The sequence below is a fragment of the Crassostrea angulata genome, chromosome 10, assembly GCF_025612915.1.
Source record: "Crassostrea angulata isolate pt1a10 chromosome 10, ASM2561291v2, whole genome shotgun sequence".
Lineage (NCBI taxonomy): Eukaryota > Metazoa > Mollusca > Bivalvia > Ostreida > Ostreidae > Magallana > Magallana angulata.
This window is the reverse complement of record NC_069120.1, coordinates 30563681-30582420: the sequence shown is the minus strand read 5'-3', so window position 1 is coordinate 30582420 and position 18740 is coordinate 30563681. Positions and strand designations below refer to the sequence as shown.

Here is an 18740-nt window from a genome sequence, read left to right as displayed (position 1 = left end):
AATAGTTTTCACTTTACCGAATAGAAAGATAATTAACTCATTAAACCGATTCTTTAACCTGTAGCTTGGGGCTTAACCTGAGACCTATAGAATTAACACCCGGAGACTGAAATGCTTTGTCATTCCTGCTTTGTGAGGTGTTACATAAGTTTTTAGGTCAGAGCTACTGAAATCAAGCAAAATCGACAAGTAAATTACCAGGCTAATTGGAATGGTTTTGTAACTTTGATTGAATTATCATTTTTACGACAGCTTGGGTCAGGTGACATTCTTGATTTTTGGCTGCTGATGCAGCTTACTGCTAATAACAGAGGAATCTCGTCGGTCCCTGACGCTTTTGATTGAACCGTACCTTGTAGTCCAGAGCGCACACTGAGGGGTATTGACCAGGATTTTGATAGTGTCTGCAGGTAGAGCAAAGGGGGAGGGGGGGGGTGTGGGCGGGGGTTACGATGTAGTTTGGTCGCTAAAAGTATATTCTTTACATCTTTCAGAGTAGATTTCGGTTAATACGGAGGGGGAAACCAGCATTGAAAGTGTCAAGAGCACTTCATAAAAACGGTAAAAGGTAGACACATTTAAAATAGCTTGTGTTTGACTTGGGATACATTTTATAATCTCTCATCACTAACAAAATCAGATGAAGGAATATTTCTCACATGACCGATGAAACTGTTATATTAAAAGAGAGAATTTGTTTCACTATAAACAGTGTGCTAATTGATTGCCTTTTTATAACGTTGAGGTGAGTTTTATTGGGTTTTAACAGCTCTTCCAATTACGATGCTAATCCCCCGGAAGATAGAATCGATCTTTAAAAGTATTCATGTAAGTATTTCACGATTGCTTCTGATGAGAACAAATTGATATTTAATTCTGGCTGGTCACAACATTACCTACCTCTAATCGCTCAAATCGGTATGGTTTTTTTATGCGATAGTTTAGCAAGAAAGCTTGTCTTTTCTCAACTATCACCTTCTTTGGTAATATATTGTCACCTTTTTAAACACAGATAACGATGATGTATTGCTTCATATTGTCACGTCTTGTTTTTTGTCCTTAATAACGTGATCTGAATTCACTATAAATTTGGGGAAATTTAACTTTAATTTGAACACTCGCTTGCTGTGATGAACTAAATTTAACTCGCTGATGTAATTTCTTATTGGTGTCAGCTCTACTGACGTTGTTATAGGTTGAACACAATCTGTCGTGGCTGCAATCCAAATAAGAAAAATGATGATAAAATATGAATACAAGTTTATTGAATGGAGCGTCGCATGGAAGTGTTATAAACAACAGTCACCAGTTACAAAAGTTTAAGTTCATTTACGTATAATATTTTAAAACTCTGGTGACCGTAACAGAGGTATAAACAAGATGTAATAAAAATATAACCTCTGTATTATTAATTAACAATATGAAAAATAATAAAATCTAATGTAAACAATATAAAGAATATAAACAAAGACTTAACGTCGAGGAAATTCGAACTAAAACTTGACAACGCGTATGTGAATTAGAACCAAAAGCGATTACAAAGATCTTAAACGATGAATGATTTGAAAGCCTTAATGGTATAATTTTATCTAATTTAACTGTCAATATTTACTGAGAACTTACAATTTGATCTAAATATGATTCCCGTGTTTTGTTTCCCGCACTAACTTTAAATTACCTCCTTTTACTAAAGAGTCTCTTTAACTTAGAAATGGCGCTAAATTCAAATTCTAATTTACCACGCATCAATGCAACAAACAAAAGTATTTCATTTACTTGTCTATTCTACGACTATCAAATATAAAACTATTTACTAAAAAAAATACATGTGTTAACTGCAAAACTTAGACGGATGAAAAAAACAATTATTCTGTCTCCTAGCCGATAGGTTAATAATGAATTATTTCATAAACGACAAAGCTCAAATTTAGAAACTTATTCCTTTAAAATCATAACTTATTTAAATACCAAAATTAAAAAATAAACGTTTAAGCAAATTATTAATTTCTTAAAATCAAACTTTTATGAACTTTGAAACAATAGAAAATAAAATAGAGAGCAACATACCTGCAATCCAAATAAGAAAAATGATGATAAAATATGAATACAAGTTTATTGAATGGAGCGTCGCATGGAAGTGACCGAGTTAGGCCAAATTTCCAGCGACGACCCCACACGCTTGGATTGCAGGTCATTGACCAATCAAAATTCAGTATTAGATGATCAGAAATATCAAAAGTGTGAAAATTTACCATTTTAAGAAAAAACCTATTAGTGATAAATCACGTGACCCGTACAGTTTATCCGTTTAATTGACATAACTCAGCGCAGCTGTACATAGCCGTGGGTCATTTGCAAAAAGAAAAAAAGTACAATAAAAATGAAACTTGATTACGTAATTGATTAAGCCTATTTCGGACTAGGCCGGATATCAAAGACTGATAAGTAAACTATTTACACACAATACAATGGATGGTCCATTAAGTGGACATGCTAGGGATTACTCAATTTACACCTTCTTACATTTTGTAAAAAAAAAACTATTTACCAAATAAACAACACAATGTCCAGAGGAATTGCTGTCATGTGTTTGAACATTTGACATTTGAATGAATAAAAGAGAAATTGACAATGAACTGTTAAAATTCAGTAAACAAGTTATCTAATTCTTTAAATATTGCATATTCGTTCATGTAGTGAAAAGTTAAAAATATAAAGATAATGATACAATTTCTAATGAATCTTTTCCGTTAAATCTATCTGTCCTTCCACAAATTCATTTAAAAATTAAATTTGTTGTTATGACTATTTTCCTCCCTACTTCAATTACTTTCGACCTCGAAAGCTCAAATTTAGAAAAAAAATTGAGGGTGTAACCTTTGAGGATAAAAATCATGAAATAAAATATATACAGATGCTACAAAAGGAGACCAACAACAAAATATCAAAATTGAACATGAAAGGTATGAACATATCATTGATGAATATCCACTATAATAGAGGATATATCTTTTGAAACAATGAATCAATTATGTAGGTGGAGAAATTTGTCCACAAAACATAAAAAATTGATTATACAAAAAAAACTTATATATATATATACATAAAAATACAACAATGGATGTCTTGTGATTCCAATGAAATAAAAAAAATAAACCTCATCAATTGTAGAGACAGCTGATTCCGAATATCAAAAATTCATTTCATAAAATATACAGATTGTTTGAAAAATTTTGTTGATAAATACTCTTAGGATGTGTGCTGCCATAAGTGAAATTGAAAAATTCTTAACTCAGAGATGGAAAACATAATTTTGATGGACCAAGAGAACATATGCACTGAAAGGCTGTTTCAAAATGTTTTTAAGTTTATGACCAATGTAACAGCTGATCTGAATATACTTGGGAACAGAGATTGTTTTGTCAGTGCGTTTGTCTGTTACAATAAAGTTTGATCAATTTGCATATAATTTGGTATAGGGGAAATCCGAAATTGAAATAGTGCCAATATTTGGTTTTTGAATGTCATAATAAGAAGGACACAATGACAACTGCATGATTGGAACCAATACACATTGACCACCGGTTGTTAACTCTAGTGCCAAAAATGTGTGTTTTCTAGATTTTCTGTGATAAAGCCAAGCAAATAGAATGACAACTAGAATAAATGATAAAGTTCCAATGATGATGTAAGCATGTAACAATGAAAATTCCTCCATTAACCAAGTTTGGGAATCTGAGGGTGCTGCAGTGGTTAAAGCTTTATAGATGAATGAAGGGACTTCCTGAGATTTGGCCATGTGAATATTTTGCATTAACATAAGTGCAATGTGCATTTTTCTAACCTTGAAGAACAACAAAATACAACATGCAAGTGCAATGGCAGCAATACTAATTGAAACAATTGTTAATATATCATTAGTACTAGGCCAAGGTGGGGTTAATTCAATCTGTCCATCTATCAGAGGTTCTGCTAGATGTTGAAAAATTTTCTTTTCTTTCTTAGTTGCTTCTACCATTTTCTTTAAATTAAGATGACTTTTCAGATCGTTAGCCAAAAATTGATTGAAAGTATGATTGTACATCTGAAATTGAGGGATGGAAAAGGAAACTGGTTTTGAAAAAGTTGAATTTGCAGAGATATGAGATACTTGAGTGTCATCAAAGAATTCCTGCAATAAAGCCAAATTTACAGGATGAACTGTTGAATATTGCTTTGATTGATTGTAACAATTGACTAATCTTGGGGCAAAATAAAGATTGCTTGTTGATAATGAGCACCTACAAGGAATATCAATAATGCAAAAATGACAACCTGGTAGAATTTTCTGTTCGGCTGGACAGTTTAGGGAAAGTTGAGAACTATGGTAAACTAAAACTGAAGTGGAGGTTATTTCAAGAATGTTAGTTTGGGGTTTGTAGTTTTGAAGATAACGAAAATTGCATAATTTGTGAACTACTTTAACATTGTTAGTGTACAGAGACAATACACAAGAGTTAGTAGTGAAGGGAGTTAGTGCATAGTTAGTGTCGCAAACAACTGTGTCACCATGATTGCAGTTAATCAAATCTTTTGCTTTCAGTTGTACATAGTTATCATGATGTTGGGAGACTGCTAAATATTCCGGGATAGACAACAGTTGGGTTGCTTGGCCTGAAGTGTTCGAAATAGGGACTGGCATAGAAATGACTTTAAACAATTTCATACTGGAAGGTTGAGATGAGATGGGGAATTTTAAAGTAATGTACAAATCTGATCGATGTCTGGCATACAAAAATTTGCCTTGTGCATAGAACAATGAGGGATCAGTGTGGACTAAATGAAACCCATGATATGATTTTCTTAACAAGCCAGTAATTTGATGAAGAGTATGACCAATGGTAGATTTTGAAATCAAAAAGGGGGACAACTTGCCTTCAATAAGAGTTTGGACAGCTGAAACTAACCTATTCATTTTGTTTTTGTACACAGTTACCTTGTTGACTTGATTTAACAAAACTTCAGAAATATTTACAAAAGATGATTCTAACTCACTAACATTAGCCAACTTTGTTGCTAAAAGTGAAATTGCAAAAGCATTGTTTTTGATACCATTCTTCAAATTGTTCATACGAGAATCAGTCAATTTCATGAAAGAAGATAAATGATCGCTGTGTTGTACCAATAAGTTTGCCATTTGATTAGTGTGCCTTGTCAACATATTAATGTGAGACGCAAGTATGTTTACATCGTCCATTGTGGCAGTTCCAAAAAAACTTTTTGACAACGAACCCACAAATGGTAACAGTGCCCTTGTCTGTCTCCTACGTGGAACTCTATTGAGGTCTACACTTGGAAGTAATACTTGAATAGATTTCATGGTGTCATTGAAATGAGTTGCTGCTTGCATATGTAGATTATGAACAAAATGACTCAAACTGTTCAAAGTAGAGCATCCTTGTTTATTTCCTGTACACTTTTCAACTTTTGGTATGGCAAACCTTTTTGGAAGGGGAATTCTGAATGTATGCATCCAATATTCTTGGGCTAGGATGATATTAGGTTCCTCCTTAAAGACAACACCGTAATTTATGCGTTGAATTAAACCGTTGCTTGTTTCAATTGGACTTGGGGATGCGGGGTGCAGGACTAGTATGGCCACTAATAGGAACATAAAGTTATGCAGGGTCCTCAATAATGGTCCTACAAAACACCAAATTAAAAAAATAAGGTTGATGTTGGAAAAGAGAATTCGTCAACATTAGTTTGAGTCGTCACTCATACTAATTAGCACTAACTAACTGTAACATACCAAAGTACTTACAAATTTGGACTTATTAAAATTCCCAACATCAAAAATTAGATTTAAAGGATAGACGACAAATAAAAAATAATCTGATTGTGCACAGTATACCTGCATGAGTATACAAACTTATTGAGGATCTCAGACTCTATGTAGCTAAATTAGTGTTATACCTCAAAAGGTTTCTGCCCTAGAACAAACACACCTGCTGTATTTTGTAATAAATAAAGCAACATTTGTTTAGTTTTATTTTATTTGATTTGTTTTATATAAGTTTATTACACATTTATGTTTATTTTGGGGGGAAGGGGGTATTTGGGAGAGAATTTTTTTTTGTTTATACTTTTTTTTTAAGTTTTACGTTTAAAGCACGTTTTACGTCGCGTTCCGATTTTCGTGAACTTTCGATTAATTTCTTCTAGAACTTTACCATCAAAACAATGGTCTGGTTCCCAGGTTTTGGTTCCATCGTCCCATTCAACTCTAATTTCTCGTCGTCCATTTCTAAACCTGCCAGCCAAGAAACCTTTCAATTTCCATTGTTTGTTTGGATCATGTGGCGGGATTGCTGGCACAGGTTGATCTGGTTGCTGTGACCCATCATCTCTCAGTGGATCATCGGTATTTGTGTCATCAGCTGTCTGTTGCTGATCCTCAGGAGGTTGGTCCTGGTTGTCTGTCTGATCATCACGATGTTGGTCGGCGGCATTAGACTGATCATGGAGTTGTTGCTGTTGTTGTTGTTGTTGCTGTTGCTGTGGTGGTGGCCTATTGTCTTCATCTAAGTGTCCCCTGTGCTCTTCTGGATCATGGTAGAGTTTGAGATTGGTTGCGTTCATCATTGATTGATGAATTTTGTTGTCTGAACATCTCTGCAATTTATATGTGAAGTTGGGACCCAGTCGAATGATTTCATAGGGACCATCTGCTTTATCATGAAGTTTGCTTGACAGACCTTTAGGAACTTTGTTGATTTTGATGAGGACTCTGTCTCCTAACTGAAAATCTGGAAGTTTCGTGTTGAGGTCGTGTCTTTCTTTGTTGCGAGCTTGATGCTTTTGGATGTTTGACTGGGCAATCTCATTGGTGACCTTCAGTTGTTGTAGTACCTCTTGAATATTCTCCTGGGCTTCTCTTGGTAGATTGTCTTTGGGCTGTAATGAGACATCAAAGGGTAGGCGCATCTCCTCACCAAACACTAACTGGTAAGGGGAGTGTTCTGTCGAATGCATCGATGGAGACTTGCGGTAAGCCATTAACACTCCATGTAATGTTTTTGGCCATTCCTCTTGTGAAGTTCCTCCACAATAACTCCTAAGGGATGCGGCTATTGTACTATTTTGTCGTTCCACCAAGCCGTTTGTGTTGGGATGATAGGCCGAAGTATGGTGTTGTGTGATGTCAAATATCTCGCACAATGCATTGACCAACTTGGACATGAAGTTCCTTCCTCTGTCTGAGAACAGTACTCGAGGTGCACCATATCGACAAAATATTTGTTGGAATAGAATAGTTGCTGTTTCTTTTGCTGACTGGGTACGCAGTGGAAACGCTTCAATCCATCTGGTAAAGGAGTCAATACATACCAAGATGTACTCATAGCCTTCTGTAGTTTTGTACAAAGGTCCTAGGATATCAATGTGCCATCTGTCAAAACGTTTTGTGATTGGGAGTGCAGCCATGGGTGGCTTGGCAGGATTGTAGTCTTTCTTAGCATGCTGACATCTGTCACATGATTTGACGTAGTTTATGACATCCTGGTACATCCGTGGCCAGTAGTACTTCAATACCAATGCTGTACGTACCTTTTCGATACCAAGGTGTCCTCCGCCAGCTAGACTATCATGATATGCATGTAGAGCATTCTTCCGTAGTTCTCTGGGAAGTGCGATTTGTTTGATAAATTTGACGTCTTCTTCAAGGTCTACCTCTGGCAATTTTTTGACTCTGCGTTGATACCAATGATAGAGGATATCATCAACCAAAGAGAAATGTTTTGATTCCGCCACTGTGACATCGCGCAATCGAAGATCCTCTGGTAGTACGTTGTCCTTTAGGTATTTGTATATGTGTTGAAAATCTGGACATTCTTGTTGAAGCTGAGAAAGATTAGTGTGATCTACTCCTTGAGGTTCTGTGTCTATCTCATTGATACCTACCCAGTTGATTTCTTTGGGATCATTAGTGTACCCAAGATGAACTTGTATGTAGCATCGTTCTTCCTCATCAACATTGTCTGTCTCTTGTGCTGGTGTGACATACCTCTCTTCAACATCCAGTTCATTTTCTGTCTCAGGCTCAGTAGTAATGGGCTGACTGTCTAGAACATTGATCTTGTGAGTACTTACCTCTTCGTCTACATAAGGCCGTCTGCTCAAGGCATCTGCCACACAGTTGCTTTTACCTGGTCTGTGTATGATTTGGAAGCAGTACTCTTGTAACTTTAGCGCCCATCTTTCTAACCTACCTGTATGTTTGGCAGTTTGAAGCCAAACTAAAGCCTTGTGGTCGGTCACCACCGTGAACTTACTGTGAACTACATATGGTCTGTAAGCTTCAATACCTGACAATACAGCGAGACATTCCTTTTCGGTTGTATTGAACTTTTTCTGATCTGGGGTGAGAGATTTTCCTCCATATGCAATGACATACTCCTTGTTGTCATCGTCTAACTGACCTAATACATACCCAATTGCTGTGTCCGAAGCATCACATGTTAGGATAAATGGTCTGTCTGGATCAGGGTATGCTAAGACAGGAGCAGTCAGGAGTTTGTTTTTCAGTTTGTCGAACGCCTCTTGACATGATTCTGTCCATTCGATCTTTTTGTCTTTGGACAACATCGCGTTTAACGGTGTGGCAATTTTCGCAAAATTATGAATAAAGCGGCGGTAATAATTTGCCATACCGAGGAAACTGCGTACTTGTTTTTGAGTTTTTGGAACTGGAAATTCACTCATGGCCTTTGTCTTTTCTGGATCTACTTGAATTCCATTCTTAGAGATAATATGGCCTAAAAATTTGAGCTTTTTGACAGCAAAATGACATTTAGCTGGTTGCAATTTCAAATTAGCCTCTTTAAGTCTATCGAAAACTTGGCCTAAATGTTTCAGATGTTCATCAAAGGATTTTGAAAAGATCAAAATGTCATCAACATAGACCAGAACAGATTTCCAGTTTAAACCTCGCAGAACGTTGGACATTAGGGTTTGAAATGAGATGGGGGAGTTTTGCAACCCAAATGGCATTCGCTTCCATTCATACACTCCGCTTTGAGTAATGAATGCAGCTTTCTGTCTGCTACCCTCATCAAGTTCCATTTGCCAAAAACCTGACATTAAATCTAAATTAGTGAAATATGCGGCTTTGGCTTCCCCTATTGTGTCAAAAACGCTTTCAATGTGGGGCAATGGAAACGACATTGGAACTGTTATTTTGTTTAAGGCTCTGTAGTCACATGCAAACCGATAGGTGTTATTTTTCTTTTTGACCAAAACTACAGGTGAATGCCACTCTGAATTTGATGGTTGTATAATGTCATTTTCTAACATTTCTTGAAGTTGCTTGTCTATTTCGCGAGTAGCTTGTGGAGATGTTCTGTAGAATGGGAGTCTGACCGGTCTGGACCCAGGTTGAATTTCAATGTGATGTTTGTGTAACCCTGTTTTGCCTAACTCTGTCAAATCTTTAGCAAAGTTATCTCTATGTTCATGCAAAAATTTTAACAGTTCCTGTTTTTGAGATGGATCTAAATCAGCATTTTCAAGATTGAATTGAATTTGAGTATGATTTTCAATGTCTGGGGAGATTTGATTTATTGTTGGACCTTTGGGTTTGTTTTGATTTTGACAGTCAAATGGAAAAATTTGTTTTTCGTCAATTTCCATAGCATGGGCAACAATAAAATTGTGGGGCAAGTACACATCGTGAAAATTTGGGTTCATTATTCTGAACACAGTGTGACTACCTTTGATTTTCACCAAACATTTTGCAGCATTTAACCCTTTTGAGAATAGATTTTCATGGGGTTCAAGTAGCACTTCAACATTGTGTTTTTGTCTTGAAATTTTGATTTCAACATTCATTTCTGATCTCTGGGGAACCATGATGGGCTTTGATAATCTTCCCAAACCTGCGTTAGTACTGATTGTGCATACATTTGGGGAACCATTGTCATCTGGTATGTGCATTGTGTTAGTACCAGAAAAGGTTAGTGTAGTGTTAGTAGCACATAAAAAATCTACACCTAATATGAATGAGTGATGTAAACCATCTACAACATGCACACAGAATGAGTATTGAGCACCATTGATTGTAAATTCTAAGTCTAATTTGCCAAGAACTTCTAATCTTCTACCACTAGCACCTACTACATTTGGGAAATTTGGCGTTTGCAATTTTGAGCCATTGAATGCCGTTTTCTCAAAGAATTGTTTGCTAATGATAGTTACTGCAGCACCAGAATCTACAAGAGCACTAGTCTTTTGACCCAAAACATTAACCAGAATTGTATTTTTTGACATGTGGGCAACCAGATTGATTTCAGGACATTTGTCATTGTGCCCATCTTTAGACGATCTAAAGACAGGCGCGATTTCCTATGCTGAATTTGTTTGCTTTAACCAATTTTGAATATCAGTCTGAGTGACTTTACCCGTTTTCAAATCATTAGTTAACCTACGACAGCACATCCATAAGTGGTTTGGTCTGTTACAATTTAAACAAATTTGGTTTCTGGCTCTACAATTGTAAAAAGAATCACAAGACTCACCACATCTTTTAATAGTCATAACAACAAATTTAATTTTTAAATGAATTTGTGGAAGGACAATATCTTTGTGTCATAAATCTTCATTTTTTTTTAATTACCAAAACACCTTTGAGCTTAAGATCTGGTGGTATTTCCTCGGCCACGTGAATGTCACATCCATATATTTCGTGGACACCAATCTGTTCTTGAAAATTAATTAAAAACGTTTACATTACATTGTTTGAAATAACAGATTTCTTTAGTGCAAAGATATAATCATCTTTCACTGAGTATTGAGGTGCAGCAGCACTCACGAAATGCTGATGGCAATAGACAACGGCATGTGACGTCACTAAACCAACCTTGTGTATAAGGTATCTTCTATGTAATAATTGTTGTTTCTTATATCCCGAGAGTTTCATCTATGTCGTAATATCGTATATATTCGTAATGTCCGTGATTTTAATTACATAGAGTTTTATATATGTCGTTTTATCGTATATATATATACGTATTTTTCGGGATTTAAGTACATAGTTACAAAAAGTTGCAATGTATATAAGTATATGTGATTTATTTGTTGATTTCTTTGATTAAAGAATACTAAGTACTAGTTAGTAGTTACATAATCTGTACATTTAGTTGACTTAATATAATTTTAACGTGGTCAGAAAATTCTAGTATATGGGACCAACATATCTGGCAAATCAGATTCCGAGTCAAAATGCCCATAATGAACTACTACATGTACAATGTATTTGTACTGATCGGCGATAAGCTGAAATACTGAGTAAACCCTCACTCAAAAGATATGTCTGTCTTCTTTTTTAAATTTGACAGCCCAGATGATCCCTATTTATCATGAAAACACCCTTTGTGTCAAGCGCGAATTATGAATATCTCCATATATTGTCTTTTTAAAGGGCGGACTCCTCCCGACATAGAAAATAATGTACACGTAGTAAAGATTGCCGGGAATTCAGGTTACAGAACCGCTCTCAAATTTCAGAGCGAGATACACCAAATATAGAACTTATTGGTCTAATTTAAGACGAAGATTATTGCTGTGTAATCTATCTGTCCTTATGAAATGGGAATCTGGATCGATGTTTATCAATGTATAGGAGTGATTCGCACCAGTCAAATATCCATGACAAATATATGCATTATCGATCAATAAATTAATTGAAGTGATATCGATCTGTGGAATGTTGCAATTGTCAGATGGAAGTACTGGCTGCAGGCGACCGCAAACGAAATAAACAGCTCCTGTTCGTCAGAAATCTGCTCGCTTGTTTTAATATAGCGAATATATTAAAAATGTAAACACTGGGCGGAGCTGTTTTTCAATAAACTTGGGTCCATAAATTGAGATAGAATGATATCTTTTGGTTAATCAAACTAGGCATTGAAGAAGGAATTTAACCCTTTTCAAGTGATGATAGATAACGCCGAGGGCTTGACATTAACGATATCGCCGGGTAATTTACGCTCTTCTCTCGCGATTTTATATATAAAAAATAAGTGTGAAGGCAACGAGTCTTCCAAAAGTATTTCAAAAAGTAATTGTCATCTGCTCCGTCAAGCAGTTATATTAGTACGTGGACTTGATATCTGGGTATGGGAAATAATTTCCCAGGTATTTCATGGAATATTGTTGTCATTATTATCAAATATTTAGTAAAACCAATGTATTTAGTGAATACAAGAGAAGGTTTTCCCCCATTTTTATGGTTAGTGGAAAAAAAAATAATTTTCCCCTCAAAATTATATATGCCACTTCATGTAGTTTCTTTGTTGATTGTGTTTTAACCTAATAAAATATCTTCAGCACAAGTGTCAACACAAGGACCTCCTTCGCGTTTATTTGACATAAGATATTAATTTGATAAATCGTGTCATAAATGTAAACACCTTGGTGAAGCAGTAGCCAACAAATTTTGATTTGTATTCAACACCAATTTACCACCTTGAAAGTTTTTATACAATATGAATACTTAGCCTTGATGAGAAAAAAAAAACTGCCGAAAAATAACCGCTCTACAGGTGCGAACGCATAACTGGTTTTTGACCAAATAAACGAATCGAGCATCTTTCGAATTTTTTTTATTGCCGATTCAAGTTCTTGGAATCAGTCATTTAACTGATACACACGTTACCCTGTTTGTCAGTGTAAAAACAGTGTTTTTTTCTCGTGGGAAATTGTAGTCAATGGTATTAAGTGTATTTTTGTTCGATTCTTATATCGAGTTCTTTTTTTTAAACAAACATGTTGCATAATATCATCCTACAAAAATACCTCAGCATACGTATGGGCTCAGTTCTTATATCTTATAATTTGTTTTTGTTATATAGTTCGTTTATTAATAGTATTATGAATATTTATTAATAATATCCTTTTTTATTTTTAAAATTAATTTTATTACTTTTTTCCTTATTTTTTTCTTTTTTCTGATTCCATATTAGTTTCACTTCCTTTAATTTCAACAATCTGTTTCATATTATGTATTTATTACACCGCAAAACTTTTTATTTAAACTAAAACTTTTGGAGACATTGGATGCCTGTTGTCCAATCTCTTTTACAGTGTATATATTTATTTTGATGCAAAATAAAATATAGTTTCAATAAAAGAATGTATTATTGTCTGTGTGTTTACCCCTCCCCCCTACCTCCCTCCCCCACCCCCCCCCCCCCCCCCCCCCACACACACACACATCCCCCGTTTTATCTAATAGTCGCTGGTCAATTTTTATTAATGAATTGGATTAGTGGAATTAACAACATTACAATATACACCAACAGAAAGGATTCAGTTCAGTTAAAGTTTAACGAGTACTTCTATATTACTTAAAATAGTCGCGGTGAGAAACGCATTGCAAGAAAATAATAATTAAAATAAAACATTGAGAAAGAATAAAAAAACCAATGACTCTGATGGTGGTTACTAGTATCATCCAGTATTTTAGAGAAATTGGCATTTTCAATTTTAACAAATTCTTGCATAAACGAAACGCGCCATCAGAGTTTAATCAGAAATATCAAGAAAGAATTCAAATTACTTGGATTTTACAGTTTGAAGTGCGTTAATAAGAATTTTACAACCCTTAAAAACAAGCTGAAAAAATTGCAGATTTCATAAGCGTCATCGAGTCATCTGTTAAACCATCTGCAGGCATGACGCATCTTTTTCCTGAATGAAATGTGCCGAGTGTAAGTTTCGTGATTAATATCAATGAAATCAAAATTGTTGAATTTTCAGACAGTTTCAGGAATTTAAAATTCCCAAATAAAATTACAGATGTTGATGTTACTTTTTCAAAAGTATATTATCACGTGCGTCTCGATAAGCTTTTACATTTGTGTGCATAGACTTCGGTCACGAGCATTTACCATTAGATAATTAAGGGTCTTTTTCTCCCACTTTCTTTTTCCCTTTTGTGATTTAAAGACAGACATTGTATTAATGCGTTTTACTTCAAACTACTGTAATTTTGGAATAACTTTGTCGAACAAAAATTTCTTTCATAAAATTCCAAAGTTATATTTTGTTCTGTATCATAGACCGTGTGCAGTAAAGTACCGTAATACGGTACCCTTGAAGTGAAAATACAAAGTGCATGGGACATTAACATATCAGTTTTTGAACCATTGTGAAAGAAACCGATCATATTGTTAGCGATGTTTAAAAATTTAATGAAAAATTATTTGTAAACTGTATGTTACTATATTTGTGTATTTTTTCAAAGTTGACCTTATCAAATGTCTTGCCAACATTCTCAGCATGGGCTACCTATGCAGTTGGCCTTTTGAAAAAATCATGAAAATGTTACTGGTCGAACATTCAATTCTTGGGAGTAAAAGCAACGTAAACAGATGGACCCCTCCCCCCCCCCCCCATACATCCCCCGTTATATACACCTCTGATCAAACCATGTAACGATTCGTCTCGTAATGCAAACCCACACTGGAACTGATTCTGATAAGAGGTACGAATTGAAATTTCAAATAAATATACAGATTATCGTTGAATTCACGTTGTTATTATTTTTTAGATATAAAGACTTTACAACATTGTACAGCATCATCATACTCTCGGCATTAATATTCTTAGTACTCGGTGTTGGTATGTTACATGTTATCGAAACAGATGCATGCATGTGACTTTTACTAATTAGCAATTAATTAGTCATGGACTCATTGACAATTTAAAATTGTTAATTAGTAAAAGACACGTGTAGAACAAAAAGAAAAAAAAGACTGCGTCTCGGTAATTTATGAGGACCTCTGTAATCTAAAATTAAAGTGTAAACCAGTTTCAATAGTTGGACTTAATCTGTAAAGCGTCGTACGATATTGATGATTCTTTAATATTAGGCATGCTGTGAGCAAATTCTCGATAATTTTGTGCTCGAAGTTCGAAGTGATATGACATTCTAGTTTGTTTTTTTAAAGTGTACTACGCATGTACTTATATGTATGTTTATATACAATATATAGTGGAATTCAAAAGTTACAAAGATTACTCCGAATAACGATGAACGCCGTTACAAGTAAGAGGTAGTCAAGTTTCTACATCAAAAAGAGGAGCTGAAAATTTAGATGCTTATAGAATAGCTTTAGTAAAAAAAAATAATAAACTTGTCGATGTAATCCACAGAAGTTGACGTCTGATTATAATTCTCCCCCAGGACTACCTATTCGCTAGCGCCTGGAAAAATGTTGCTCAGTGATCAAATTAACGACAACTCCTGACTTTTCTGAATATATTTGTTTTTGTAAGTTTGGTACCAATGCACCGTACGAATGTACTTGGCCAGTGACATGAAGTTACATATCCATAGAGCATTTGTTTGTACCATCAATATATAAACTACTCACATAAAAATGACCAAATTCAGACAAGAATCTGAAATTCAACCCTATTTAAAATTATTTGACCTCCCCTATTGCACGTTCTAAAACACACTTAAACTTGGTAGTCCTCGAGTGTACCCGCTGTTTATGGGCAGTTTCGAGCACTGCGAAAGGTGCAGTTAAACTCTGTATATACGTTCTGTTCTTCTGTAGTAGGATAGTGATTTCAAAACCGTCTTTGCCGCTGGTGCTTTATTCCATTCAGGAATACCTGGAAAAAAATGGTTACAGTATAATTTCATACACCTCGTGTCAGATAATAACTCTTTTTAGACATTCTGCGAAAGGATTTTTATTATAAACAACTCCACTTTTTAATATTTTCCTGTGATTAATGAGGTTTTGTTGAAACAAGAAGGACAATGTCGTATGACCTTTACCTTTTCGGGTCTGTTAGACGTAACCGTTATCGAGAATGGTTTCAGTTATTCTTTCATCAAAAAGATTTTCAAATATTCATACGTGAATTAAAGGAGTTTTTATTACTAAACCTGAAAATAGAAAAAAAATCTGTAATTTAAAACAAAATTCCAAAGCCTGAATGAGTAAGTTTACGCAATCAGACACACCCGAGAGTCTTAATTCCCAGCCAGATTGATCATTACCGGATTTCTAGATTTATCAAATATGAAATAAATATGATCGGTGACAGACCAGCGCCGAGGTAATTGATCCCTAGATAAAGAAATATATTGACAGCTCCTGTATGCTGTGCACCTACTGCTATCACACATGTCCAACTATGGGACCTGCTCAATGATAATGGGGGGCGAACTGTGTTCTATCGGATGACCTTTCAACATAGGCCTCATTTCCCGTCAGTATTACATTGGAATCATTGAGGGTTTGAGAATGGTTATCGATTATCTGCCCATCCCATTGTGTTCCAGGTCTCTGTCTGTTCAGTCTGTCTGTACAGAGGCCCGCCTTATATATAGATAGTTCTTATGAAATGTATATATCAATTTAAATAAACAAATATCATTTAAGTTAGATTCCTATACCTGTATGTTCGGATTTATTTCTCAATAAATAGCATTTGCAAAGTTTTGGTTTAGTTTTCTTTTTGGGTTTTTTTTCTCGACATTATACCATTTAGCATATTACGCTTTAAATGTAACAATTTCATTCTTTCAAGTTTCATTTTGGTAAAATGCATAAATATACAGAGCTTAATCTTATGGCGCCATGTAGATTTTAGCTAATATGGTAATAAATCTAAATCACCGGAGAAAAGTATACACAACTTAAAAGCGTGTTCACAATGCATGATTACCTCTTTAATGTGTTGTAAATTTTCTAAACTTCCTTCCTTTCCACTTTTTATATATATGCAATTTTACATTATCAAGTTGACTTGCACTGCACGAGTGCAACAAACACCCATCTATCTACATTTTATTGATCATTGCATTTCGTGTTCGTGTGTACTCTCTCTCTCTCTCTCTCTCTCTCTCTCTCTCTCTCTCTCTGAGAAATCATTTATATCCAAGGGACAAATAAGAAAGCAGAAAATGGCGAGTGTGTTTTTCCTTAAAATAGTCTAATCCCCAGAACTCTTCTTAATTTTACATAAAAGCCGAATGAATTATCTTTTTGGAGCATGATCATTTGAGTTCCGTTTATGCCAAATAAGTATTTAAAAGTTTAATTTTCATCCTTCGGGGGCTCAATAAGAAATGATTAATTTTACAAAAAACATGATTTCAAGATTAAAGTTTTTTACACTTTGTACAGTAACCAAATTATCTGTAGGTGTTTGATTTTGGATGTCCTCTGTACAATCGAGTTTCATTCAAAAATGTCTTTAGATTGCTAAGTGCCAATATGACGTTTTTCAACCGAAACTTTCTTTCCAAAACATCTCTTACATTTTACTCCGTAGCAAAACCCCCTCTTGCATGGAATATGGTTGGTGTTCTGTGGATGTGCTCAGGATGTTTCAGGGGCTTCATTTTCATCTTTGTGGTCAACAGTGCAAATTTCTACAAAAACCTAGAACTCAAATCTCCTCTTACATCCTCTCGTAGTAGTCATATCACCTCTAAAAACATAAGATGTTATTTTATTATGGGGGCTATGTACAAGGGAATGAATAACGATGAAAAACGATGGATCGTTCCATGTAGGTATTGGTTTCACTTGTCAGATAAGCACATTGTTTATCTATCTTTTTATAAAAGAACGAATTTTTGAAATACATCGGAAGGTTTCACATATTGGCATACAAATTGCAATATGCTGACATTAGGAAATACTATTTAACAACGTGAAAGTCAATTTTTAACATGTTTGTTATGTCAATACTTTAATGATAACCAATCAAACCGCAATCTGAATATATTTGGCTAAACACAAAACTAAGAAAATCAGCATTTACAAAACAGTTCTAACCTGCTCATGGGACAAACAATACACCATTCGAAACTCATCATACCAAAGAGTTGGGCAAGCGAAACTCTATAGATAACGCATAAAGAATGCGTTATTTTCCACATATAGTTGTACGTATAAAGAAGGTGTTAAGGAAGTTTGATCTGTTTGTAAATTTCATTAAAAAAAATAAAGTGATAAAAGCAATATATTTGTTTCACATTTCAAATTTACACTGGTAATTCTATAGGATTATCTCAATAGATCAGCAACTGTTTTCACTAGGACCGAAATATCACACTTTCATTGGTTTAAACATGGCACGTGACTACGTTTGATGACGTAATAGACATAACTGTTAACCTTACTCTATGACACCAAAAAAGAGTGAATATAGAGAGGATTTTATTGCTTATTAGGTTTGTTACTGACTAAAAACGGAAATATATCTGGTTGATCAATCAACCTCACGATCTGTGAAACTGATCAGCCGATATATTTCCGTAGACTGACAGTTACAAACCTAGTAAGTAATAAAATCCTCTCTATATTCACTCTTTTTGGTGTCATAGAGTAAGGTTAACAGTTATGTCTATTACGTCATCAAACAAAATGACTGTCAGTTACAAACCTAGTAAGTAATAAAATCCTCTCTATATTCACTCTTTTTTGGTGTCATAGAGTAAGGTTAACAGTTATGTCTATTACGTCATCAAACAAAATGACGTGTTAGGTGAAAAAGCAGATGTCTTGTACAAGACCAGTGTTGATACTGTCAACGATCGAGTCCAAGCTTTGGCTTTAATAGATGCAGGATTAAAGGTGAAGGATATGGCTAAACAAGTGTGTAAAAGTGGAGACGAGAGCAAAATAAACAGCTTAAGGGTCCCAATCAAATGAGGCACCATATGTAGAGAT

The 18740-nt window shown here is 34.8% G+C and overlaps 1 protein-coding gene across 1 annotated transcript; it reads right to left on the bottom strand.

Moving 5' to 3' along the window:
* Positions 1 to 1039: 1039 nt before the first annotated feature.
* Positions 1040 to 5817, bottom strand: LOC128167452 (uncharacterized). The gene is made up of 2 exons (XM_052833181.1): positions 2068 to 5817; positions 1040 to 1216 (listed from the first exon to the last, which is right to left on the bottom strand). Exon 1 carries the CDS (start codon positions 5651 to 5653, stop codon positions 3455 to 3457), a length of 2199 nt encoding a protein of 732 aa, XP_052689141.1. The 5' UTR covers positions 5654 to 5817; the 3' UTR covers positions 1040 to 1216; positions 2068 to 3454.
* Between the last annotated feature and the right edge of the window lie 12923 nt (positions 5818 to 18740).